The 26,297-nt window shown below is 42.3% G+C and overlaps 2 protein-coding genes across 2 annotated transcripts; both read left to right on the top strand.

The window, feature by feature from the left end:
- Positions 1–2,455: 2,455 nt before the first annotated feature.
- On the top strand, positions 2,456–22,539 carry LOC308284929 (dual specificity protein phosphatase CDC14AB-like; the record flags this gene model as incomplete). The annotated part of the gene is made up of 14 exons (XM_080725654.1): positions 2,456–2,501; positions 3,098–3,188; positions 8,247–8,322; positions 8,511–8,603; positions 9,204–9,283; positions 10,774–10,840; positions 11,518–11,580; positions 11,967–12,054; positions 12,839–13,069; positions 15,303–15,441; positions 16,993–17,212; positions 17,606–17,697; positions 19,109–19,246; positions 22,536–22,539. 14 exons carry the CDS (start codon positions 2,456–2,458, stop codon positions 22,537–22,539), a joined length of 1,428 nt encoding a protein of 475 aa, XP_080581780.1.
- Positions 22,540–23,183: 644 nt separating this feature from the next.
- On the top strand, positions 23,184–26,256 carry ankrd45 (ankyrin repeat domain 45; the record flags this gene model as incomplete). Its single annotated transcript, XM_080725653.1, has 5 exons — positions 23,184–23,427; positions 23,989–24,156; positions 25,154–25,248; positions 25,475–25,607; positions 26,207–26,256. The coding sequence occupies 5 exons, from the start codon at positions 23,184–23,186 to the stop codon at positions 26,254–26,256; spliced, it is 690 nt and encodes a 229-aa protein (XP_080581779.1).
- Between the last annotated feature and the right edge of the window lie 41 nt (positions 26,257–26,297).

Genomic DNA, 26,297 nt, shown 5'->3' with positions numbered 1-26,297 from the left:
ACATCTGACCAGCTTATATATTGACTGTGTCAATTCTTGTTTTAAAATAACAGATCTACTGGCTATAGACAGAACAGGGACTATAGAGATACCCAAGAAATGTGTAATTTCTTGGGTATCTCTCTCTCTCTCTCTCTCTCTCTCTCTCTCTCTCTCTCTCTCTCTCTCTCTCTCTCTCTCTCTCTCTCTCTCTCCCCGAGGCTACACTAGCTGGTATTTTCTGGACAGGCTCCCACCCCTTTTAACATCCATTATCAATGTGTCATTGTCATGTTATATTTCTGGGAAGCTCATGCACAGGCACAGAAATTAGGCTGAGTAAGTAAGTAAGTTCATGTTGCGTGTGTGTGTGAGTGTGAGTGTGTGTGTGTGTGTGTGTGTGTGTGTGTGTGTGTGTGTGTGTGTGTGTGTGTGTGTGAGAGTGTGTGTGTGTGTGTGTGTGTGTGTGTGTGTGTGTGTGTGTGTGTGTGTGTGTGTGTGTGTGTGTGTGTGTGTGTGAGGAAGAGAGAGCATGTGGAATGTGATGCTCCTGTGACATCATGAGTAGTTAGTGGTTGATACCACAGTGTCAAATGTCTGAATTGGCCAAACCACACCCACCCACGCACGCGCGCACGCACGCACGCGCGCACGCAAGCACGCACGCACACACACACACACACACACACACACACACACACACACACACACACACACGAACAGACCTGCAAGGCAGTGAGCACAGGCTGTGTGAGACTCTTGGCCAGTTCAAGCAGAGTCATCACTGTCTCCAGGTGGCCCCAACAAGCCGCACAGTGTAATGGAGTCTTGGAGTGTAACCTGGAGGCTACTGTAGGCCTACAACGAGGACCAACAATGTAAAAAGCCACAGAAAAAATGTCAAGTTCCTTTTAACCACCATGAACCGAAAGCTACAACTTCATTCATTGTCACATAAAACAATCAAAAACTAATTTCGGTAACACTTTCTATGAATCCCATCTAACATATAATTTTCGGAATGTCTGTCTGTCTGAGTGTCTGTCTGTCTGAAACCGCGTTTCTCATCAGTGGCTGGAGCAATTGATCTGAAATCGCATCACCATAAGCATATGAACACACCTGACATAACTGTGAAGCCCGTTTGTCACTTTCGCAAATCGGATGCTGTATATTTGCATTTTTATGGTGTATCTATATCTATTTAGCCTACAGTACCTTTTGTGACCACACATGTTAAGGGAGGGGCGCTGTTGTTCAGGCCATGCACAATCACACACAAACCCACACACACACACACACACACACACACACACGGGGGGAGTGTGTGTGTGCAGGCAGGCGGGCGGGTGTGTGTGCAGGCGGGTGGGCGGGCGGGCTGGGGGGGGGGGGGGGGGGGGGGGGACAGTATCTCTGTAGCCATTAAAGGAAACGGGTTTCTTACATTGATGCTCCTACATCATGCAAGCACCAGTTAAAGTTACTTTCCATCCCTCATATACTGTGTGCACAGTGCACATCCCATAACCCACACACTGCACATCATTTTGGAGCTCATATCTTTGAACGGGTAAGGGCTAGTTATAATAATATTAGGAATCTGCTTATAACACTATTATAGGCTAAGCACTCATATTCACAACACGTTAACATTTTATTAATAAGACAGCCTACGTGTGCCTAACGATATTTATATAGGCAGACTATATGCATTTCAGAGAAGGCAATTTATGAAATGGTAAAAATCCCAAACGGATCGAGTCCCATATTACTATTAGTATATACTACTTCTTACGCCACTAGGTGGTGCTGTGGTTAAGCTATAAGCCTGTTGAATGGACGAGAGGAGGACCATCAAATCACAGCAGTGAGTATAGTAGGCCTACACGCGCGCGTGTGTACACACACACACACACACACACACACACACACACACACACACACACACACACACAGCACACGCACGCACGCACGCACACACACACACACACACACACACACACACACACACACACACACACACACACACACACACACACACACACACAGCAGGTCAGCAAGGTGGACCGTCCCAGCCAGTTCTTGTTATTATTGTTGTGTAGTCACAGACTGAGACAGTGCACTTTTGTTTTGCAGAGAGATTAATCCCCCGCAGAGTAGAGGGAGGGAGTTGGAGTTGGGTCACTGTAGTGTCGTCTATTCGCATGGAACTGCCACTGGAAATGTATGTCTGTGAATCACACCGGAACACTTCAAGAACAGCAATGCGTGGGGTCATCGCTTGATGATAGTACCTCACTCTTTTCACGCTGTTCGTGATATGGGACTGATTAGTTTACTTTCGAGCCAAGAAATCATGGTGAAATAGTCAAGCGACACCGGACCCATGAAGACGTGTAGCCTACTACTGTACTGTGACAGGATCGTTCATCCCAGGCGGACATTAAAAGCAGACTTTTATGCAATAATATAACAAATGGCAGAGGAATATGAACAGTGCGGTGCGTCAGAGTTTGTCAAAGGTAGGTAATACATACTTCCTAGTGATTGCCAATGGAGAAAAACAAATCCTTGAGTAGCCTACATGTGAAACCCAATTCAACATTTATGAATTACAATTTTTCCCAGCAGACACTTTTGTTTTCAAATGTCATTAAAACTATTAGGCCTACATATTTCAATTCTCAATAATAGCACAACTTCTGAAATACCCCTAGTGTAGCCTACTTAAATGCAGAGTTCTCATTCTCATTTCCCCCCTATAGGCCTACTGCAGCTGTTGTCTAAACTCTATAGGCCTATTGGCCTAAACAAACTTCATCAAAACAATAATATCAGTGTATATTGAGGTACAATGGCATTCATTTAAGATGAAAACACAAGTTCAAAAATTATGAAATAATATGTTCCTGTTTTTCTCTTGTCTGACCTCCTCTGTCTTTCCTCTCTTTCTGTGTGACATGCAATTTGCTCCCTGTCTGCCTGATTGTCATCTGCCCATATTATCTGTCAACCCATCTGCTCGCCTGTCTGCCTGTTTATTCTTCATCTGCCCTCAATCTGTGGTGCTCTGTCTGTCTGGCTGCCTGTCAATCTGTCTGTCTGTCCTCCATCACAGATCGCCTGTACTTTGCCACTGTCCGTGGCAAACCAAAGAATACAGCCAACACACATTACTTCAGTACGGATGAGGAGTTCATCTATGAGAGGTAAGCCATAGGACAGAGAGGCAGATAATATAACCATATCATGCTTCACTTAGAACTGAAGCACTGCCCGACATGGTGGTGAGATACAAAGAAAAATCCTCAGTTTATTTATCTATTTGTAACACCAAATGGACCATTATGGGTCCATTTGGTTCCATTTATTCACTCTCCGAGTTCAATTGAATGAGTCAGCCACACAGTCAGCCTTTATACTTACCCATTTTCTTTCTTTTTTTAAAGGTAGGGTAAGTGTTTTTTTTTAAATAAAACAAGTGTTAAATAGCTCTATATTGTGACAGTAATCATTGCTATAGAACCAATAGAATGTTTGCTCAGTAACAGGAGTCTCCATGTCTCTCCAGCTCCCAACACATTGTCAGGTCGGGATAGCCTACCAATTTTGTCCAATCAGGCGAGAGAACTCACACAGGATACAGAATAAACAAGTACAATTGGAAGTGATGACACAAAGAAACCCTCTTTCCTACTCCTCCTGTTCAACATTCCCCAGCTGACAGGTGCCACACCCAGCTCGTAGGAGCATGTAAAGTGGCAAAGATTGCCCTCGCCTGCCTGGTTTCCCTCCCCCGAACATGGCCAATTGTACGGTATATAGATGCAAAACCCATGTTGATTCAAACCCCTAGAATCCATATTGGTGGGCAAGCATGTAGGATACTTTACCCCTAACACCTGAGTGCAGGATGAGCCATGTACTGAGTTGTACCCGCCCCTGTCATGCAAGAAATCTATGCAACTCCAAAAATATACAGTAGGCCTATATCCTTCATTCCAGATGTAGTTTCGTGAAGATGTGTAGTCTAATCTCACTCCTTCCTTAAGATTTCCTTTCTTTTATACATTGAGAAGTAGGTCCACGTGATCCAGTTGTATTCTAGGTCTGAATGACAATTGTGCCAGACTGCCAGTCATTTCCTTTCAGAGTATTATAGGGCATTCCTTTCTGTGAGAAGCGAGCCATTCATTCTGAATTGAATGACAATTTACTGACCATTTACTGTGCTCAGTGGGACAATACAAGCCATTAATTTGAGAAGAAATCACTTATATCCAAAGCATTCTAACAAGTTAACTGATCATTCATCTGAATTCTCTGCATGTGAAGCACTACATTACGTTAAGCCATGGTTTTCTTCCCACTACAAGATATAGGTCAGGGTGAGATCAGTTGTTGCGTTCCGGTGATGAACAGGGATTTAGAGCAACCAGTGTACGGCAACATTTATTTTAGACTGGACAGTACCTTCATCACTAGGTCTGTGTTAGTAGACATTAATAGACAGAAACGTTAAGTTAACCTCATCTGATCTAGAATGTATATTGTTACATTTCTGCAATTTTATGTCTTTGCTTAGCATAACCTCAACAAAAAGGACAGTTTGTGACATCTAGAGGCTTTATAGGCAGCCTGGCACTATTTTTGTTTTTATTTGAAGAAACAATAGCAGATTAGTAGAGACATTTTGAAACAGAAAGGGTATGTGTAGTGATGCTCGGAAGCGGGATTGAACCCGGGGTTCCCACTTGCCAGACCAACGCACAACCAGTCGTGCTAATAGGGCCAATTCCGATTAGCAGGGCTGTTGTCGCTGGTTCATGGCTGGTACTAACTGTGGGGGCTACAATCACCCCCCGATCTTTAGAGCGTGCCCTCATGCTTCACACCGCAGACCGCTGCGGACCTGTCCCTCACGCGAGGATATCATGCTCCTCGTCCTGCCGACTTCGCCAGATTGTAGTGATGCGCGGAAGCGGGGATTGAACCCGGGCTCCCACTCGCCAGACCAACGCACAACCAGTCGTGCTAATAGGGCTGAGCCCGATTAGCAGGGCTGTTGTCGCTGGTTCATGGCTGGTCTAACTGTGGGGGCTACATATACAATATACATTTGTTTTGTGTTGAGTGGTTCAGCATGTCAACCTTTCAGCAGAATCTTTAGCCTTCACCTCAGGTTATTCCATTTTGGAATACCTCCAATAAATAAGACTCAATTCTTGCCTCATGCTATCGAGTAATTTAAAGTGATTTGCACAAAGTTAGATAAATATCGTAAACTGAAGCTGCCAAGCCTGCCATATTGAATATCCATATTAGCTTGTACACTGAGCCAATATGAGTGCAATTTCAAACTAAAAACTGTTGACTGAAGTTATGTAATATGCTCTCTATAACACCCCGGCTCCACAGGGCGCGTCGAGCGTCGCGTCAACGTCAACGCTGGGAACGCTCCCGTTTTAATTAATGAAGGGTGCTCCACTGCCGACGTCAACATCAGCGTTGGACGCTCAAATTCGCCCCGGTTCATTTTTTGCCGCCGTCCGACGCTGGCACGACGCCGGCACGACGCCGTCATTTTGGTGGAGCCCTAGCCTAACATGACAAGGTAGAAAAGCACAAAATTCTATAAATCAGCTGATTTATAGAATCATAATCTACTTAAAGGACGCATTGTAGAACATGTGCAGCATTGACGTCATTAGGTCGATTCTTTGCATAGACCTGTTTAGGTGTCAAATCGTCCTGATGACATACAGTACTGTATATCTGTAGACTCTATATTTGTATCTAGCACCATATTGTCACAATGTCATTTAATTAAAATGTGACTTCGACCCCTGTGATGCCAAGGGCTCGCTACTTTTTCAGAGCAGAGTTAAATGAGCTTTACCAGGGCTCGGGGGTGGGGGGGGCAAGTCCATATAAATCTACAGCATAAGCTGGTTGTCTCTTGGCAATAGAATGATGGAACAATTTATTTTGTTGGAACTAAGCTAAATAAATCTGATACTGTGCAGTGTTATTGTAACTCTGCAAATATAGAAATGTACCCTTTTGAGTTACATTTACAATCCAGACCTTGCTGTGTTTTTTTGATTGATTGAAGAATTTATTAGAAGTTTGCAATAGAAAAAAGTACAGTTTCATGACAGTACAAATCACTGGTACAAGGTCAACTAAAAGGAGATCCTAGAAAGCCGAGGCTTATTTCCACAGGAACCACACTTTAAGTATCTCATATAACATTGAAAGACAGACGGATAGAACATACTGTGGTGGAAACCAGCCTAATGACACATGAGGAACTGTTTGTGTTACGACCCCCTGGGTATCGGGATAAGGGGGGATAAGGGGGGACATACTGTATTGAATTAGCAGCTGAAGCTTACATTAAATGAAAACAAATGTCAGTGAATGGGAACTGTACAGAGAGGCTAACAAGCACATGCACAGGTGAACAGGGCCCTCACAACCACATGAATTTTAAAAGGCCGGCTGAAATTAGGAGCAGCAAGTAAAGGGGCATTACACTCTCAAAGGCATGTTAGCATTCAGGTGACCATACAAAATTCATAATAGAGCTAAGTAAGGTAGCAAGGGGGTTAAATCACCTACAAAAACGGCTGTAGTAACCGTAAACAGACATTCTTGGAATCTACAGAGATATTCTTTCATGGCAGTGATGTCAGAAACCAGCGGACCCACTTTGACCCACTTGTTTCCCCAGATATGCTACTCTGGCTTGGCTTTCCCAAACTCACACTTCCGGCGAGATTCAATGTCAAAGAGGCAGGAGTTTGCATGTGATCTGTGCAAGTCGAGGAACATAACCTTTTAACAAATTCAGGCTTCTCACGTAAGAAGCGCTACCAAGGTTGTCAATGCAATCTTCCATACATAATGGATACGAATCAGGCATAGTTACAGCACTCACCTCTCTAAAGTTCTGTAATGAATGATGAATCTGGGTGAACCATCTAATCACTTCAACTCAACCAGACAAGGAAAACACCAGGCACTAGAACTATGTCTTGCTATACCATGTTTCAACAGGTATTCAGCCCTGCTCTTCAACCCCTACTTAACTTGGCTGACATAATAAGCGTGCTGTTTGATAGGCTTGGACTGTAGTTTGAGTTGGAACATCACTGAACAGAGATGGATTGTTGGAAACCTGTTAGCCCGATGGGTAAGATGAGAAGGCAACAATCTTACCATCTCAAGAGTTTGGCATTGCTCTGCTACAGAGTTAGATAAGATACGACGGATAAGACGTAACATCAGCCCATCATCGGTCTCTGGCCCAGTAGGCTTATCAGCCTCAATCAAGGCTGACGGACTGTGAGGAGATACTGGTTACCGGAGGACGTACTGGGCTTAGTTCATAAACGTCCTCTCTTTAAAACATGTTGTCTATCAAGTTCTCCTGTCTTTATATTGTGCAACATGCACTGTTGGCATGTTTAGCCCATTGTCTATAACTCCACTGCATAGCCTACCATGGTTTGTCTGATTTTTGAGGGCGCTTGAGATAGATAATCCAACACACTACATATATCATACTTTCCTTGTGTTTTGTTTTATTTAATGCATTTAGTCTGTGGAGAAAAGATTGATTTGCTGAAGAAATGAAAATGCCCATGGCTTATTTGATGGGAACACACATGCTGGGTGCCAGTTGTGATAATAAATTACTCGGTATCAGTTATTTATGAATAAAACAATTTGGATTCACTTGATGGAAAATACGGCAAGCTGGCAAGGCATTGTATCCTTATTGCTGATTGTTTGGGGTTCTTATTCAGCTGGAATTGGAACTGGGGGACATAGCATGAACCTCCAAACATATACCATGCTCTGACAGTGAAATAACTCACTGTCAAATGAAAGAAGAGGCTGGTGACTCCAAGTGTATTGGAGGAGACATGTGATGATCTGTTATACACCCTCCCTAGCCCAACAATGGGGGTAGGCAGTGACAAGAGCCACAGTGCAAGTGTGAAATTGACAACACATAAATTGGGAGAAAATGTGTTGGCTGTTAAAAACAAAAACAAAACAAAACAAAGAATAAACTACAAGTTGAGGCATTACATCTTATGGTGTTCATTGAGGCAAGGAATGTTTCGGGCCACAGCAAGACGAAATCCCTAGAACTCGTAAGACTCCAGACACTAATGATGAGATCACCAATAATCTTTCGTTAGTTACATACTGTACATACTGTAGTTACATAATTACATAATCCTGTGTCTCAGTTTCTATGCAGACTTTGGCCCCCTCAACCTGGCCATGCTGTATAAGTACTGCTGCAAACTCAACAAAAAGCTAAAGGTAAGGTCAACTCACTCTCAATCCTGCAATATTTCATCCAGCACATACCTTATATCCATTACATGGACCTGGGAACAATGTAATATCAATTTATGGTATTTTTATTTTTGTAATTCTCCTGCAACCCACTTTGGGTCTTACCAGAATGTTTCAGAGTCAGACACATTCATTTACTTTTGTCATTCCAGTCATTAGCGATATCCAGAAAGAAATTAGTCCACTACACCAGTTATGACCAGAGAAAGAGAGCCAATGCTGCTACCCTCATAGGTGCCTATGCTGTAAGTATGCTGTTCTACTGTCTGTCTGTCTGTCTGTCTGTCTGTCTGTCTGGCAGGCAACCAATACCCACCCACCATCCATTGATCCATTCTGACACCTCCGCTTACATGCATCAATTCATCATACATAGATCCTTTTATAGATCCATACCATACTACATCCATTATACATCCATTTATAATAACACTTTCACTTTCACTCTTCAACCCGGTATCCCTATTTTGGGCATGTCATTATAGGCTCAATCAAAATCTTTGAAAATCAACAGCACCATCTTAAGATAATAGGGCTCAAGTGTTATGCAGCTTCATGTACAACATGGTACTTTCACAATTACTGACTCAATCCTTACACAAGCTTTCATTAGGTACATTTGTAGAGTGGTAGTTAAAAACCCTCGTGGTGTATCCATCTTTAAATAACAAAAACATGCTCTACCTAAATTGAAACAATGTCCAGTATGACTGTATGATTTCATTATATGCAGAAACACCATAATATATGACCAAGCCAGATTAGCCACTGTGAGTTTGGTGGTTGGTCAGCTCTCTCCATCTGTCTCTCTGTCTGTCTGTCTGTCTGTCTGTCTCTCTCTCCAGGTAATCTATTTGAAGAGGAGTCCAGAAGAAGCCTACAGGACTCTGATCTCAGGGAACAACGCAGCCTATCTGCCTTTTAGGTACTCTAAAAAATAACTCCTTTTCAAGCTGTGATTGATTGATCGAAGACTTTATTAGAAGGTTGCATGGGAAAAGGTACAGTTTCGTGACAGTACAGTTCACTGGTACAAGGTCAACTAAAAGGAGATCCTAGTAAGGTTGACGGCTTATTTACGCAGGAACCCTTTATGTATCTCATGTAACATTGAAACATGGTCTTGGCCTGGATGTTCTACAGGCTTGTTCTATGGTCTGTTCTGCCCTTAAAAACTTAAGTCCAAAAATGTCTAATTTCATGCCCGAAATAGTGTGTGTGTGTGTGTGTATGTGTGTGTGTGTGTGTGTGTGTGTGTGTGTGTGTGTGTGTGTGTGTGTGTGTGTGTGTGTGTGTAATGACTGTTATTACTATCTTTACTGCCTATCTAGACTAGAGACACTGGAACGCGGCAAATCCCAGCTTAACCTGCGCTAGGCACGATCATGACAAACAAACGCTGACACACTCATGCACTTACAGGCTGATGTCAATGGTGTCACTGATTATACCCAAAGGCAGCGTGGCTTACTGTAACATTTGTGAGGTCAATATTGATGACTGGCCTTAGTCAGGTCCAAATCTAGGGGTCACTATTTTTATTTTATCATGCGTCACACGAGTCACGTGTTACTGTACTTTCCATGCATTTATTACGATTGTTTTAATTGTTGGATTATTGTACACCTGAAATGTCTTGGTGAGTGTGTGACAGGTGTCTCTAAAGAAGTCTGTCTTTCATTTACTGTAGGCTACTTTAGGTGCAATGTTTAGTCGAAAGACCCTCATCAGCAATAAATGATGGTCAGCACATTGCGCCTATTAAAGCAGCGCGCACACACACGCACGCACGCACGCACGCACGCACGCACACGTGCACACGCACACGCACACGCACACACACACACACACACGCACATGCATGCACATGCACAATGATAATTTACTGCGGTAGCTATTTATAATCATAGAAAAATAATATATCTTTAAGATATATTATTTTGCTGGCCTAGCATTGTTGATTCTATCCTATGGCTGGCTCCTGTCAACATACAAAAACAGTACACAGTGCAGTGTCATCGTACAGAGAGACTTTAGTTCGCTTTACACTAATCTCTCAGTAGGAACTGAAAAGGGGAGGAGACAAATCCGAGTTCCTGTTTTATACAAAAAGGAGGTTGTGCCCCCAGAAGCAAAACAAAGGAAAAAAAATCTTAAAGCGTTCCCAGATTGGCTTTACACTAACGAACCAATGATATATTACAGATTCTTTGTGTGGAATGATACTCAGAGAGAGCAATACAATAATGCGTGTGTGTGTGTGTGTATGTGTGTGTGTGTGTGTGTGTGTGTGTGTATGTGTGTGTGTGTGTGTGTGTGTGTGTGTGTGTGTGTGTGTGTGTGTGTGTGTGTGCGCGCGTGTGTGTGTGTGCGTGTGTGTGTGTGTGTGTGTGTGCGTGCGTGTGTGTCTTCCAGGGATGCAGGAGTGGTGGAGTGCTCTTATAACCTCACCATCCTCGACTGCCTACAAGGAATGCGAAAGGTACACAGCCTGGCTCATGATACAAACATACAGTACTTCCTTATTATCTCTCTCTCTCTCTCTCTCTCTCTCTCTCTCTCTCGCTCTCTCTCTCTCTCTCTCTCTCTCTCTCTCTCTCTGTCTGTCCCCGTCATGTTCCCATGGTTAATCCTTTAGTCTCATTAAAGTTGAGGGAGACATGGAGTCAGCTAGCAGCGGTCGATCGTGTGGGGGAGGGGTTTTCATCAAAGTGAGGGATCAGAATGACATCACAGATCATGGCTGCAGGAGGGTCACATTAAAAAAAAACATGCTGCGCTGGATGCTTGAATGAACGACAAGTTGTGCTCTGTCTCACTGTCCTTTTAGATTTGTTTCATTCGCTTTCAACTCAATGTGCTTTATTGGGATGAATGCGTTTCCGTGTTGCTTAATGATCAGGGAGTGAGATGAACATTAAGGGCCTCGATGTACTTCTTCGCGAGCGGTGTCACGCACCAAAAAATGCATATCTACAAGCTTGTAGATGTACAATTTTAAGTGTGGGTGTCACTGGCACGCAAATAGGTATAGATCGCTTATTTACGTGACATTGCCTGTCTGTGTCTCTTGTCTACCCCTGTGTCTGTCTGTCTGTCTGTCTCTCTCTCTCTCTCTCTCTCTCTCTCTCTCTCTCTCTCTCTCTCTCTCTCTCTCAGGCATTACAGTATGGCTTTCTGGACTTTGAAAGCTTTGATGTGGAGGAATATGAACATTATGAGGTAAAGACACAACAACAATAATGGCTGCCATTGATTCTTCAGTAGATTAGCTGTCACTATCTATTAACATCAGCAGTGGCTTTCACAGTGTCGCTGCACTGCCTTGTATCTTTCCTTGTATGTCCAAAACCGCTACTGGAGTAAAATCTTTCTTAAATAATGAAAATTATCTAGCTAATCTAGAAGTTCAAAACACTTCTGTTTTCACTACTTGACACATTGTATGATGAAGTAGGGCATTAAGTAAAAAAACAACAAAAAGAGATAATGAGGTTATGGCTGACAGTGACGATTTGCTGAACAGGGTTTGACTTTCTTTCAACATCTCTTTTCTCTCTCTCTCTCTCTCTCTCTCTCTCTCTCTCTCTCTCTCTCTCTCTCTCTAGCGAGTAGAGAATGGCGATATGAACTGGATCATTCCAGGGAAGATTCTGGCATTCAGTGGACCCCATGCTCGCAGTAAGATAGAGAATGGTGAGTCTGTCTCTAAAACAACCATCACAGCATTTGATGGTGCTTTTCCACTGCATGGTACCGGCTCAACTCGACTCGACTCTGCTCATCTTTTTTTCCTGTGGTGGTTTTTACTTCAGTACCTGGAGCCTGTTTTTGGTATCACCTCTTGTAACCCTACTAGAAGCTCACCCCTTTCGGGGGCTCGCAGCTGTCGCTCGATGCAAACATGCACGGCCGTCATAAGTGTCTGTAGGGGTCCATTTCGTTCCATGCATTTGCAGGGACGCGCACTCAAATTCTTTTTTCGTGGAGCAAGGAAAAGACGTCTTGATGCTTGGTGTTGTTGGTATGTGAAGAAGCGGGACACTGCTGTAATTTTCTAGCGTGTTTGCAACCATATAGCTCCCATAGCCTGGGAATAGCCATGTCACCATGGCGACAGCTCCTAGCCAATGAAACGGCGGTCCCATAGGCTGAGAGGCTATAACATGGGCGTATACCATGTCACGGCTCGGTCTCGTCTGCTACACCGTCTAGTGCAGCCTTTGTAAATGTGAAATGACTCAATACTGAGCAAATGCATGGCCTTTCTCTCACCTAAAAGTTTATGAGAAACCTGTTTTGTTCTGCAGTTAGTAGTATCTGCAGTGGAAAACAAAGTATGTTGTATCAAAAGTTGATTCGAGTTCAGCCAGTATCAGTTCAACACCTTTCAACCAAGGTCACAAAGCTATCAAACTGTACATTTCTCTGAATACTGTGCGTCAAACCGCCAGTGCTAAGTATTTGTGTTACTCTCTAGGCTATCCTCTACACGCTCCAGAGGCCTATTTTCCGTACTTTCGCCAAAACAACGTGACGGATGTAGTCCGTCTCAACAGAAAGTTGTACGAGGGGAGGCGGTTTGAGGAGGGGGGTTTTGAGCACCATGACCTGTTCTTCTTGGATGGAACCACGCCCTCTGACCTCATCACCCGCCGCTTCCTACACGTGTGTGAGGCGGCCGAGGGAGCCGTGGCTGTGCATTGCAAAGGTAGGCAGCGGTGTAAAGCAGGGGTCTTCAACAGGGGATCCGGGACCCCTAGGGGGTCCTCAGAGTTACTACAGAGGGGCCACCAAATCTTTGTGATAGGATCATTCTTTTCAAACAACCCGAACAATCGCATTCCCTATTCTGAGGAGAACTTTAGCCTACAAGCTTTAGTTCTACAAGCTCTTGAGAGCTTGTAGATCGGCTATGTTTGGCAAATAGCTTTGGTGTAGAGGTAAAAAAGAGAAGACCAAGTACAGAGTGAAAGGTCAAGTTAACTAAAAACACGAATCCAACATAGACTGATGACAGTGATGTCAAACAAGTCTATGAATCTATCTAATCTGCATCACACATTTATACAATATGTAGAGGGGGTCCCTGCTTCATCTCTCTCTCTCAGCAAAGGGGTCCCTGGCCTGAAAACATTGAAGACCCCTGGTGTAAAGTAACTATATATTTACTCTGTACTTAAGTACATTCTTTTGGATTGATTGATTGATTGATTGATTGATTGATTGATTGATTGATCGAATACTTTATTAATACGATTTCTAACAGTACAGGTAGTACAGTCAAAGGTTATGCTAAAAGGATAACACAAAAAGACCCAGGGGCTTGTCTCCATTGCGGTCTAATGGTCCAACCTATTTTTACTATAGTTGAGTATCTTGATACCAGGGATCATCACTATGTGTCAATTTGTCCTTTGCAAGACTTGGCCTCGTCCATTGCAAACTTTAGATTTAGTTTTTTAGTTAGACACAAGTACTGAATGTCAGTCTCTACGATGCATCACGACTCATCTCGACGCATCACACTTTTCTATATTACTGCACAACATGTCATACAAGCAGTCAGATATACTGAACAACATTATTTTATTTCGAAACTGCTGTGTAATCAGTCACTCTCCTGTCATCAATGCAGAATCGTGCACCATGCGATGCATTGCTGAATCGATTATTTTTGACACCACTAATGTGTATGTGTGCAGGAATGTCAGTCTCCAGGTTTTCTTCAGAATATGTATGACACTGGTTTATATGAAACTATGTGTGGCACATATATTAGTGTGTATGAGCTATAAAGGTTTTTTTGGTGCTACTGGGCTCAGGGGCGGTTTTTATAAACTGGGGGCTCCCCACAAAGGTAGTAAAAGAGGCCCCCCCCCCCCCCATGAGCGCGCGTGAAAAATAGATATGCGTGAAAAAAAACAGTATGCGTGCGTGCGAAGTGCAGGAATTAAAAATGCCACCCTCCAACTCAATACCTATTCTGAAAAAGTGATGATTTAGCATGACAAGACGATGAACTTGACAAGACAATGAAGAGCAGAGGCAGAGGAAGCCTATTTGTTGTCATTATGGTTGGTTTTAAATACCTAACCACAATCATTTTGGATCTATTTGATTAATTTAAGAAGAGTACAGTAAGGTAGCCTATATAGAGTAGGCCTATATGTATATTTTTATACAGGACATATTTGATGCAGGACAATAATTATTTTAATAACAATAAGGGAATATCAGTGAATAATAATACTTTAAAATTATATTTTAATTATTAATTATTTAATTTAATTATTATTTTTCAAAATTTTGATAAAATTAAAGCTGCAAGCAGCAATGACCGGGCCCTCGCAGCTCTACCCACGTCACAAGGGGCAACAGCCAATCAGAAGAGGGGACAGGACTAAGTTAAACCAATTAAGGTGAAGGACTCTTGATGAAGTCATATGACACCAGCCACAAGTCTGTACGACAAACGGTTCATGAGATATAGAGGCACTTCCTGTTTGGTGAAGGGCACTTCCTGTTTGGCGAAGGAAGCGCCAATTAAGGTTAAGGACTCTTAATCAAGTCATATGACACCAGCCCCGAGTCTGTACGACAAACGGTTCATGAGATATAGAGGCACTTCCTGTTTGGTGAAGGGCACTTCCTGTTTGGCGAAGGAAGTTTGATCTCTGTGTGAAACCTATTGACTCCAGTGAGCACTTGGTCAATTCTTTAAACAATCATAACTTTTGACAGGAATGGGCTAGAGACTTACTTTTTTTTTCTAAATGCTCAGAATAATGAGCCCAGCAGGGGGCCCCCTCTGCCTTGGGGCTCTACGCAGTTGCGTAGTCTGCGTAGAGCAAATGCCCGCCCCTGACTGGGCTGTACGTTGCATTGATGCACCATCAATTTACCTCTAGTTATTAATATGTCTTTAAACTATCCAATCCCAGCGGGTCTAGGGCGTACTGGCACTCTGATTGGCTGCTACCTGATGAAGCACTTCAGATTCACTGCGGCCGAGGCTATCGCCTGGATCAGAATATGTCGGCCCGGTTCCATCATCGGACCACAGCAGGACTTCCTGGAGGAGTAAGTCTTAACTTAGTTGGATATGTTTTTGTAATGGTAAAAAAAAGCACACGCACAAACGCACACACACATACCGGTACATGCACGCACGCACGCACGCACGCACGCACGCACGCACGCACGCACGCACGCACGCACGCACGCACGCACGCACGCACGCACACACACACACACACACACACACACACACACACACACACACACACACACACACACACAGAGAACTTGGCTTCATCATTGGAACCCAGGACCACTACCTCTCTGAAATAAACACATACAAAATATACACCACACATGCGGTCACAGCTCCAACATTGACCTTGGGGGTAATCACTTCTAAATGGGGACGAAATCGGTGACGAGGAAAATAACTTCACTTATTTTAAGCAGTGGTTCCCAAACTTAAAGCTATACTGTGTAAGTTGCTAAACTAGTGGTCAGTAGCGGTATTGCTTTTTTTCCGCCGTTTTTCGCCCGGATTCGTCGCGGACCACCGGAGCGGCGCCGCAAACCACCGCGACCGATACGAATCCGTGGAGGGGTACAACGTAATTTTCTGGCCAGGATTTGGGGATTAAGAGGTTAAGAATCCTTCACCATCGTAAACACTGTAGCTGAGGGAGGCTACTTCCTGAAGAGACGGCAGATTGGCTGGTAGTGTATCATGTGTGTATGATCCGCGATGTGATTGGCCAACGTATACACAACATGTACAGATGATGCAGATGACGTAATTTTGCCAGGAAATCCCGCCCCTGTCATGGCTAAGTAGAAAACATATAAAGAGAAGGTTTTAGAAGCTGAAAATAACGGAGTGGGTGTTCTAAAACTTTAGTGATTTAACAGTTAGGACAATTTTAAGATTTGTTTTATAAAAAAAGTTACATGGTATAACTAAAAAAAAAAAAAAAGGAAAATAAATAAATTAGATGTTTTCCTGGAAGGAACCCAAACTAGTGAAAATAGCAGATGTATAAGCTATGAGCACGTAGATCTGTCCTTGTGCGCTTTTGTATGTGTATTAGAGGTGTGCGCCGTTGGCACATGCCCTCACCAGGTAACGATTCGATTCTACGATGCATCACACCTAGGGCTGTCACAATTATTACATAATCGTCTAATCGTGTTTATTTGACATTATCGCAATTATTTTGTCATAATCGTCATAATCGTGAATGTTGAAAAATGTCAGAAATAGTGGAAATAGCAGATCTACAAGCTCACAACGCGTCGCATCGCGACGCGTTGTGAGCTTGTAGATCGGCTATTTCCACTATCAATGTTATTTTTTTATTGTGTTTTTGTCGTTGATAATTACATTTCTGTTTGGCTTTTAGGCTTTGAAGTTGCATATGGCAGATATGACACATAATCTAAACACACAAATAAATTACTGACATATTTGACAACTTACTACTTAAATCGTTAATCGCCAATTATTTGAGTGACAATTAATCGTCATGTAAAATGTCATATCGTGACAGCCCTAATCACACCTTGGATTTGGATGGATTCTTTTTTTTACACCACCAATGTGCATGATGTGTGCAGGAAGCAGCACGGCCTGTGGGTGCAGGGAGACGTCCATCGCTCCAAACAGAAGCTCCAGCAGCAGAGACAGAGCCGACGGCAGCAGCTGCAGCTGCAGAAGCAGGAGCATCAGCAGCAGCTCCTTCCTGCCTCGGAGCATCAGCTCATGTCCCGCCTCGTCTCTAGCATGGACGACCTGTCCATCAAAACCACCCTCTGCAAGTCATACAGCCTGGACGAGGTAAGGTGGGGGGGGGGGGGGGGGGGGGGGGGGTGTTGGCTTAATTATTTGAGATACAAAAATCATATGCTTTCAAACGTTTTCAAAACTCGGCGGAAATGGCAGATCTTCAAGCTTGTGTGACAATTATTTGTCACGTAAAATGTCATAATTGTGACAGCCCTAGTTCCATGTCAATACTAGTTATATTAGAAGGGATATATAACATGGATGGCCAAGAAGAGAATTAAGTGATGCCAATTAAATTGGATCAGTCCAGATAAAGTCAATCGAATCATGCCAGTCGATTGTGTTTGCTCTGTAAAAGATATATTGCACAGACGTAAGGCTAAAGTAAGTGTGTGTGTGTGTGTGTGTGTGTGTGTGTGTGTGTGTGTGTGTGTGTGTGTGTAGAATAACTGCAGAGATGCACCCCTGACTCAGGGAGACAACCTCAGAGCTCTGAAAGGTCAACGGCTCCTGTCCAGATCTGCCTCTTCCACAAGGTACCCTGGGATGGGCTTATGATGGGATGGGTGTTACCATGTTGTTGCTGTTGGCTGGAAACCTTGTATGTCCAAAACTGTTAACATTGTTCCAATTGAATCCAAGGTAGTGTTACAGTATACATTTAGTAGGAAACACATGCTTTTTGCACACACACACACACACACACACACACACACACACACACACACACACACACACACACACACACACACACACACACACACACACACACACACACACACACACAGAAGCACTAGAGTTCTCAACAGGACTGAAAATTAAGGCGAGGCCCTAACTGGGCCCTACTGGCAATTATCAAGAAAAGAAAGATCGCCAGTAGGCAGCACCAGTGTCTCAAATTATAGCTGAGTGAGAGAACTTATCATGGTTGGCGAAAAGGCAACTTCACGTATTCAGTTGTTCATAAAATAAGCTAAGTTCTGCACAAAATTGGCTAAAGTAGGCCTAAAGTTAAATCCCAGTTGTCATGCGTACGGTATATCATTCTCTCTCTCCCTGATTTTTCGCTTACTGCTGCTGTCTGTGTCATTTATATTTCGTCCTTCAACATTGGCTAGATTCAACAATAATTAAAGAATTAAAGAATCTAGAGTTGCAATTTGCGGCTAGTAGGAGCCCAGGGTTGAACTATGGACCGTAGTTTTTTAAATTACGCATTTGTTTTTGTTAGGAGTCATGTTTATTATATAATTATCATAATCCTTTATTCTTTGTTCAAAAACACAATCTCTGCAGCAACATTTAAAGACAAACATTTAGCTATGTCAGACAAAACATTTTCTTTTGAAAACTGGAAATGGTACTTCATCTATGCACATCATCCACACCATGGACCAAAGACACTGAAAGCTGATAGGCTAACACTCAAAAGTTGCCAGCAATCAGATCTCTCATTGGCCGCAGCTGTTCATTGGGCCTCTCCTCAATTAAAATGATCATAACTCTAAATTCCCAAGGATTGGTGAGATTTGTGCCCTACATTTCAAAATGTTCCTTGTAGCTCAAAACAAAGTGTCCATTTTCTCCTACCAAAATCTTCCGCCACTCTCTGTACTTGAATACAAAAAAAATATGAAAGCAAAATACGGTCCACAAACATGCACACAGAGCACAGGCAAAACTGTTTGCTTCTCGGCAACACCTAGCCTTGATTGCCACCTCATTAGTAACCTGGCCAGCCTTGGCCAGGACCGAGCCCTCTAGTCATGGGGTTAATTATAGGAATCTGTATTTATGGCTCTTACAGGTTCAGTCCCCTCCAGTGAACTTTGTCATACCATCTTCCATTTCCCCTAACAAGTTCTTGTTGCTACAGTACATAGCATGTTTACAGCTTGAACAAGCATTACCAAAGCCTTTGGGTCTTATGTGTGTGTTTCTATCCAGGTTGCACTTGTCTAAGACCTCCCACAGCACCCTCCCACTTCCTCCAAAGTCCTCCAAGGTTCCTCTGTCCTTCTCTTCCTCTTCTACTAAGAGGCTGCTGGTACGAAGCGCCTCCTCCTCTGCTGCTCAACTCAAGAGGTGAGTGTCCATGCATATTTCATTCTAGGACTTCGCCTGACAAAATGTTCAGCCGTGAGATTTTATTTTGCTTTAATCCAGTGGCTCAGGTGTAGAGTGGCCGGTAGAGTGGTCGGATGGGAACCGCGAGGTTCCCTGTTTGATCCCGGGCTCCCCGAGAGGTAGTGTTTAAGTGTCCTTGAGCAAGACTCTGAACCCCTAATTGCTCCCGATGAGCAAGTTGATGCCTTACATGGTTTTCTCCGCCATCTGTGTATGAATGAGTGAATGTAATGCACAATCTATGTAAAGCGCTTTGGATAAAGGCGCTATACAAATGCACCATTTAACACTGTAGTTCAAATATATACCTTTATAATGCATGTAAAAGATGCTTGTGTGACTTTTCTGTCATGCGTAATTACATTGGACATCACAAAACAACTTGATTATCTATTTTATGTTTTTATCTGAGTTACAATAGGCTACATAAACAAGCAGAAAACTCAATAGTTTCAGGTCAAGGATTGTCAAACGTTTTCATGTCAAGGACCGCCATTTTCATTTGATAATTAGGCCACGGACCCCCATTAAAAAAAAAAAAGACCAGACCAGACGTTGAAAAACAATGTTTTAAATTTAGATTGACATTATGACATGTACTGCAGTCAGTCGGATATGTGAGGTGACACCACATCCAGGTAAAAAGACATGACTAATCTCTCTGCAGTCTCATACATAATTTTTGTCTTTCTTTCTTTCTCTCTCTCTATCTCTCTCTCTCTCTCCCCCCCCCCCCCCCCCCCTATCTCTCTCTCTCTCTCTCTCTCTCTCTCTCTCTCTCTCAATCTCTCTCTCTCTCTCTCTCCCCCCAGTCCCTTCAGCATGTTCGGTACCAAGCCAGCTGTGATTCGCTGATGTTAAGCCTGACATTTCCATCTGACCCGTGCTAGCAGACAAACCTGGGAAGTGTGAAGTTGAATGACCTGTTTAGTCTGATTTGGATCAAGGTCACATCATGCTGAATAAGTAGGACGTTCATTCAGTTGACTGATCTGAGGTCAATATTCTGGAATGTTCTATCTAGTGTTTTAGGTTATGTTTTTGTCCCCTCCTGTCCACTTATTTGCAGTAGAATAATGTTAAACGTTGCCAACAAGATAACAAGAAAATATGTTAAACTTTGGCTACGGTTCCCTATTTTTTGTAATGTTCAAAGCATAAAAGGATAAAGGCCAACTTGAAATATATATGACAGGTGTGGAATCAAAGCCATAGACACGTCCTCTCTTGACAGTAACTGCACTTTATTTATTAATGAACATATCTACACACATATACATTTTCTTCTTCCAACTATGCAAAAATAATTACTTATGGGCATACATTACTGTAAATGCCAAAAATGAAAAAAGCTATATTTAAAGTATTTAATGCTAAAGATTTTCAGAAATAACTTTTGTTTTAATTGAAAATGTTACACAGTATGCCTTTAACTATCATGAATATTGTGGCAATATATTGTCCATGGAAAACGTTGCAGATTTCTCTATGAATGTATGTTTCTAATCACTGTTTGATCTATTACACCAGCATGCATCTAATGAAGCAGGTCGATTGCGATCGCTCCCATTTGTCACAGTGCCAGAGGGAAAATTCCTTCCGTGATAACTCACACAGTTTGAATCCAATTTGGATCAAACTCGGAACATAAGTTGTTGTAAGGTAGTGGTTCTCAGCCCGTGGGCCGGGACCCCCAGAGGGGTCCCCACGTGATTTTGGAGGGGTCCCCAGGTGACAGTAAAGTGACAATTTAAGGACTTTTAATACCTGGAAAGATACACACGCACACTTCCTGAGGAAGGTCTACACGTTGTTACATTAAAATGAACTTCTCTTGAACGTGCAAGTGGCAGTGTGTGATCCCACACTGGCCAAAAGTGTCAAACAATATAAGAAAGTGGCAAATATTGTGAAAATAGCTGATCTACAACCTTGCAACGATAGGCTATTTTCACAATATTTATCTGTGGAACCGAGTCAAACTAAATGTAATGACTCAACTACTACAATTCCAAGTGCTTGTCAGGGTCCCCAGTTCATATGATCATTTTGTGGAGTCGCGGCCTGAAAAGGTTTGAGAACCACTGTTGTAGTGGGGTGGCAGTGGGGTGTTGGTTTGTTGTCAGTTGCAAGGGGAGGGGCCACAGCAGCAGGATAGTGTACTGTACATGTGAGGACCAGAGACATAAATAGGTAGATGCCTCATTGGCCACTGGGCTGAATGTCAACACAGCACCCATATTATGTAGGGCAGCTTGCCATAACTCCACTGCAGCAGGACATATATATACACAGTTTTGATTGATTGAATTGATTGATTGATTGAAGAATGTATTAGAAGTTTGCAATAGAAAAAAGTACAGTTTCATGACAGTACAAATCACTGGTACAAGGTCAACTAAAAGGAGATCCTAGAAAGCCGAGGCTTATTTCCACAGGAACCACACTTTAAAGAGGTGGTGCCATAGTTTTGTACTTTTTCTGTTTTTCATGTGTCTAGGAGGTTGAAAGTACTTCAAGACCCCCTGATGTGTTTTTTTTTGAGAAATGATGTATTCTCTTAGTATTTGTTTGTTTTCTCTTGGAGGCTGCCCCTTGTGGTCAAAAGTGTCAGTTAAAAACACAGATACTAAGTGTGTCACAGTATCAACTCCTCCCCAATTGCCATTCATTCACCCAACACTGTGGGGTGTGGCTATATCAGCTGGGTCACCACCCACCATGCCATCCATGCATACTTAATGAACTGGGGGTGTGGCCACATTTTAACTCTTTCTGTATACTTTTTTGGAAAAAAATCTTCCTCCTAGTATAATCATAATACCTGATAATCATGTTTTAGAGGGGGGAAATCATGGCACCACCTCTTTAAGTATCTCATATAACATTGAAAGACAGACGGATAGAACATAGTCACAGTATATTAAGTGACTGTGACTAAACATGTTTCTGTTTTTGTTACTATACACATTTTTCTTTTTTTGTATGAAAACCCTCCCGTTTTATTTAACGTAGTAAACATAGTAAAGTATCCTATCATAATATAACTAAAATGTATGACAAAGTCTGACATTTTTAACAACCAAACTGCTGAAAATCCTTGGGAATTTAGAGTTATGATCATTTTAATTGAGGAGAGGCCCAATGAACAGCTGCGGCCAATGAGAGATCTGATTGCTGGCAACTTTTGAGTGTTAGCCTATCAGCTTTCTGTGTCTTTGGTCCACGGTGTGGATGATGTGCATAGATGAAGTACCATTTCCAGTTTTCAAAAGAAAATGTTTTGTCTGACATAGCTAAATGTTTGTCTTTAAATGTTGCTGCAGAGATTGTGTTTTTGAACAAAGAATAAAGGATTATGATAATGATATAATAAACATGACTCCTAACAAAAACAAATGCATCATTTAAAAAACTCCTTTCGAATGATCACAAAGTAATTGTTATTATTTTAGAAACACTGCTCTTACTGAGCAATAACCTTATCTGTCTCCAAAATCACTGTGCAGTGTGCACACTTGATGATAATAACACAGTATTTTGCTAAGAGACACAAAAATGAAAAAAGACTGAATGCATGTTTAATTATGACTTGAACTCACAAAATGCCCACCTTGATCAGCATGAAATCTGGACTGGAATTATTAAAATAATAATCATATATTCATTACACACTGTTTGTGTGTGTGTGTGTGTGTGTGTGTGTGTGTGTGTGTGTGTGTGTGTGTGTGTGTGTGTGTGTGTGTGTGAGCCAGTGAGTGAGAGATTCAAACATCAACCAGCAGATGGCGTGTTATAGTCACATATGCATGGACCATGTGACCACGTATCCATGGAAACCGTAAATAGGAACTGACCATTGATTAAATGTTTGCATACTGTACATACTTGCAAAATGCCCTTTAACCAAGAAGATGACGTTATATTTAACTGTGTGTTAGCCGGAGACGTGGAAAGCCTCCGTCTTCATTGTGAAAGTGTTCAGGCTTCGGGGGAAGAATCACGGGAGAGGGATTTGTTTAGGTATAAAGATGAGGTGGGCAGGAATGCGCTGTTTGTTGCATGCACGTTGGGAAGGAGCCACGTCGTAAAAGAACTGGTCAAGAACGGAGCCCACGTCAACGAGCTTTCAGCAAGAGGTAGAGACAGTCTAATATCGACACTGGGCTGCAGCACTCAATGCACAATGAGTTATTATGCATTGATTAATGTCATCGATCTCACAGTCAGGTCCCAGTCAGTAAATCCTGAACTTATTTTAATGAAAGCTGATAGCAGCTTTACCACCTATTCTTCTCCATTTAAAAAATAGACCATCTACAAGCTATTTTTGAAATATTTTGATTATTATTTGCCTATTATTATTATAGGCTACATACATGATGACCACAATGGAAACAAAGCCAGCCTTTTTGTGTTATCCTTTTGTTGTATGACTGTAGGCCTACCTGTAGCCTACTAGGCCTATTTTGCAAACGGTTTATAAATTAGGCAATTGAATCAACCAATTATTCATTTTGGGGGAAATTGTTCACCTACATTAATTAGGCTACATGTAGCTCCTTTCGGAACCTATATGCAGCTCCGAGATGAGCTGTCATGACATGCCAAAATATGGACATCAGGTTGCTGGTGTTTTAAAAGGAGCACTTGGCATTTTAGTTCTGTGGCTTTTACATTGTCGGTCCTTGCTGTACCAGGTTACACTCCATTACACTGTGCTGCTTGTTGGGGCCACCTGGAGACAGTGATGACTCTGCTTGAACTGGGAGCTGACATACAGGTTGAGAACTTCAGAGGGGAGAGGCCACTGGAGGTGGCCAAGAGATACTCTCACACAACCTGTGCTGACTGCCTTATGGTAGCAGGTGTGTGTGTGTGTGTGTGTGTGTGTGTGTGTGTGTGTGTGTGAAAGAGAGATAACATCTGTGAGTTCAGTGTAATAATACAATTTGACATCATCTCCTGCTAGAGAGGTTAGCAAGACTGAAGCCAAATGTATATTTTGTTTTTTTTGCAACCATATTGCTTACATTCTAAATGCCGGGCCGGCCTTTAGGCCGTATATAGGCTACTCTTCCCTACAACCTACCAGAACAATGTTGTTTGAACTGACCCAGAGTTTTAAAGTGAAATCAAATAAAATACAATAACAATTAAAAGGATCCATTCTGCAGGGATCCAGTCAGTAGTATTCACTATCATGTGGAAACCTTGTACATATGTCCAAAACGGTTACTTTTCTGGCATTATAGAAAAATAGTGTGTGTTCCAAAGGATCCAATGTAGCCTAGAATCATTATAGTCACAAGCTTGTTAATAGGCTACTTGTGGATGGGGCGATAATCGTTATTTCGTAAACGATAATAAAAAACACTCACAATAATCGTAATGCAGAGCTACAAATTCACCACTTCTTAAACCCTTTACTTGATAAAACAGACATGTAAAGAGTGCATTTGGCACGCTCTTATGTCACTCTACTACACAAATCGATTCGACAAAAATAGCAGATTGCAACCATAGACTGTAGAAAAATATGGACGAAGCGAAGCCATTGGTTTCTATGCAGCGCAAATGGCCCTTTTCTACCCCTTGAAATCATAGACTGTGGGATTGCAACGCATTGTGAGCTTGTAGATTGGCTATTATTGGCTATTCTTTTTGGCAAAGGGTTCCCCCAGAGTAGGGATGCTGGGGGTTTAAGTGGTTAATGAAAGTGGCATTTTTAAGTTTGAAGCATATTTTGTTATTGCAACAATATCGTTAATCACAATTATTTTTTAAACAATAATCGTGACATTATTCGCACTGTGAATAATTTTCGTTATTGTCCCATCCCCACTTGTGTGAGTGTGTTCACAGAAGCTAAACAGAACTTGGTGTTGTATATAAACTATATCAGAGATATCATCTCTGACCCAGAGAAGATCCAGGGGAAACTCAACAAGGAAGACAAGGTAAACATTCCTGTACAATGAACGTTAATAGTCAACATTAGACGCTATACCTTTCATTTAAACGTGTGCTTCTAGTTGTCTTTATTATGCAAGTGTCATTATTGGGGAATACCCTAATGACCTGTCCTGAACAGATTTTCAGTATATGGAAAAAGAAAAAAAGATATATGAAGAAAAGCATGTAATGTTATTCAATGTTATAGGCTACTACCTTTTCCCCCTGTAGAACTTGTGTTTGAATGCATGCTCTGCAAAGTCAGACTGGATCCAGCATGCTAAAAACCCAACGGTCACAGACTTCACCACCCAAAGAGAACACATGGAGGACACTCTTCAGCCAGTTCTCTCAAAGCTCTCAGGTTATTTGTATAGTTATTATGATGATCCATCCATATACAGCCATGGTTTAATTGTTTTCGTCAAATATAAAGTCCGGGCCACTACAATACCTTTAAGAGGGATGCCACTTATTTTAAGTTCCTTTTAAGATTTATACAGTAGCTACTAGCTACCCCCAGGATAGCTGGGTGTAGGATTTCATCTATCCTTGACGTTGCCACTTATTACATTGAGAAATGACTGCATATTTTGGATATTGTTATTTACAGCAGCATTTGGATGTCCTGCCAAAGCCCCTAAGAAAGTCTGAGAGGAACTCACTGAGCTCCTTCACATAGGTATGGCAAATTAGCGTGATTGTTATTGGTGTGTATTAAAATACACAAATAATAACATATCCCATCATACTAACCAATGTACAAACTAAACGTCTTATGTACGGCCTATGTACACCTTCTGGGATTGTTCTTTCATATACGACCAAGTGTTTGTGCTATTTTAAATTTCTGTCTAATAAAATATTCAATCAAAAACACAATCATTTGCCCCAGCAGGGCAGACTGGCACCATTCAGCCTCGGGTCAAATGAGTCTCTGTAACCCTCCCTCCACTGCCACAGAACCAGCTCAGAGTGGAACCCTGCTGCAAACCTACGCGAGGATCCCCTAAAGCGGGTTTCAAAACCTTTTTGCTCAAAGGCACACCAATGG

Source organism: Nannobrachium achirus (genome assembly GCF_963921795.1).
Source record: "Nannobrachium achirus genome assembly, chromosome: 5".
NCBI lineage: Eukaryota > Metazoa > Chordata > Actinopteri > Myctophiformes > Myctophidae > Nannobrachium > Nannobrachium achirus.
The sequence above is the reverse complement of the archived record's forward strand: the minus strand, read 5'-3'. Positions and strand labels throughout refer to the sequence as shown.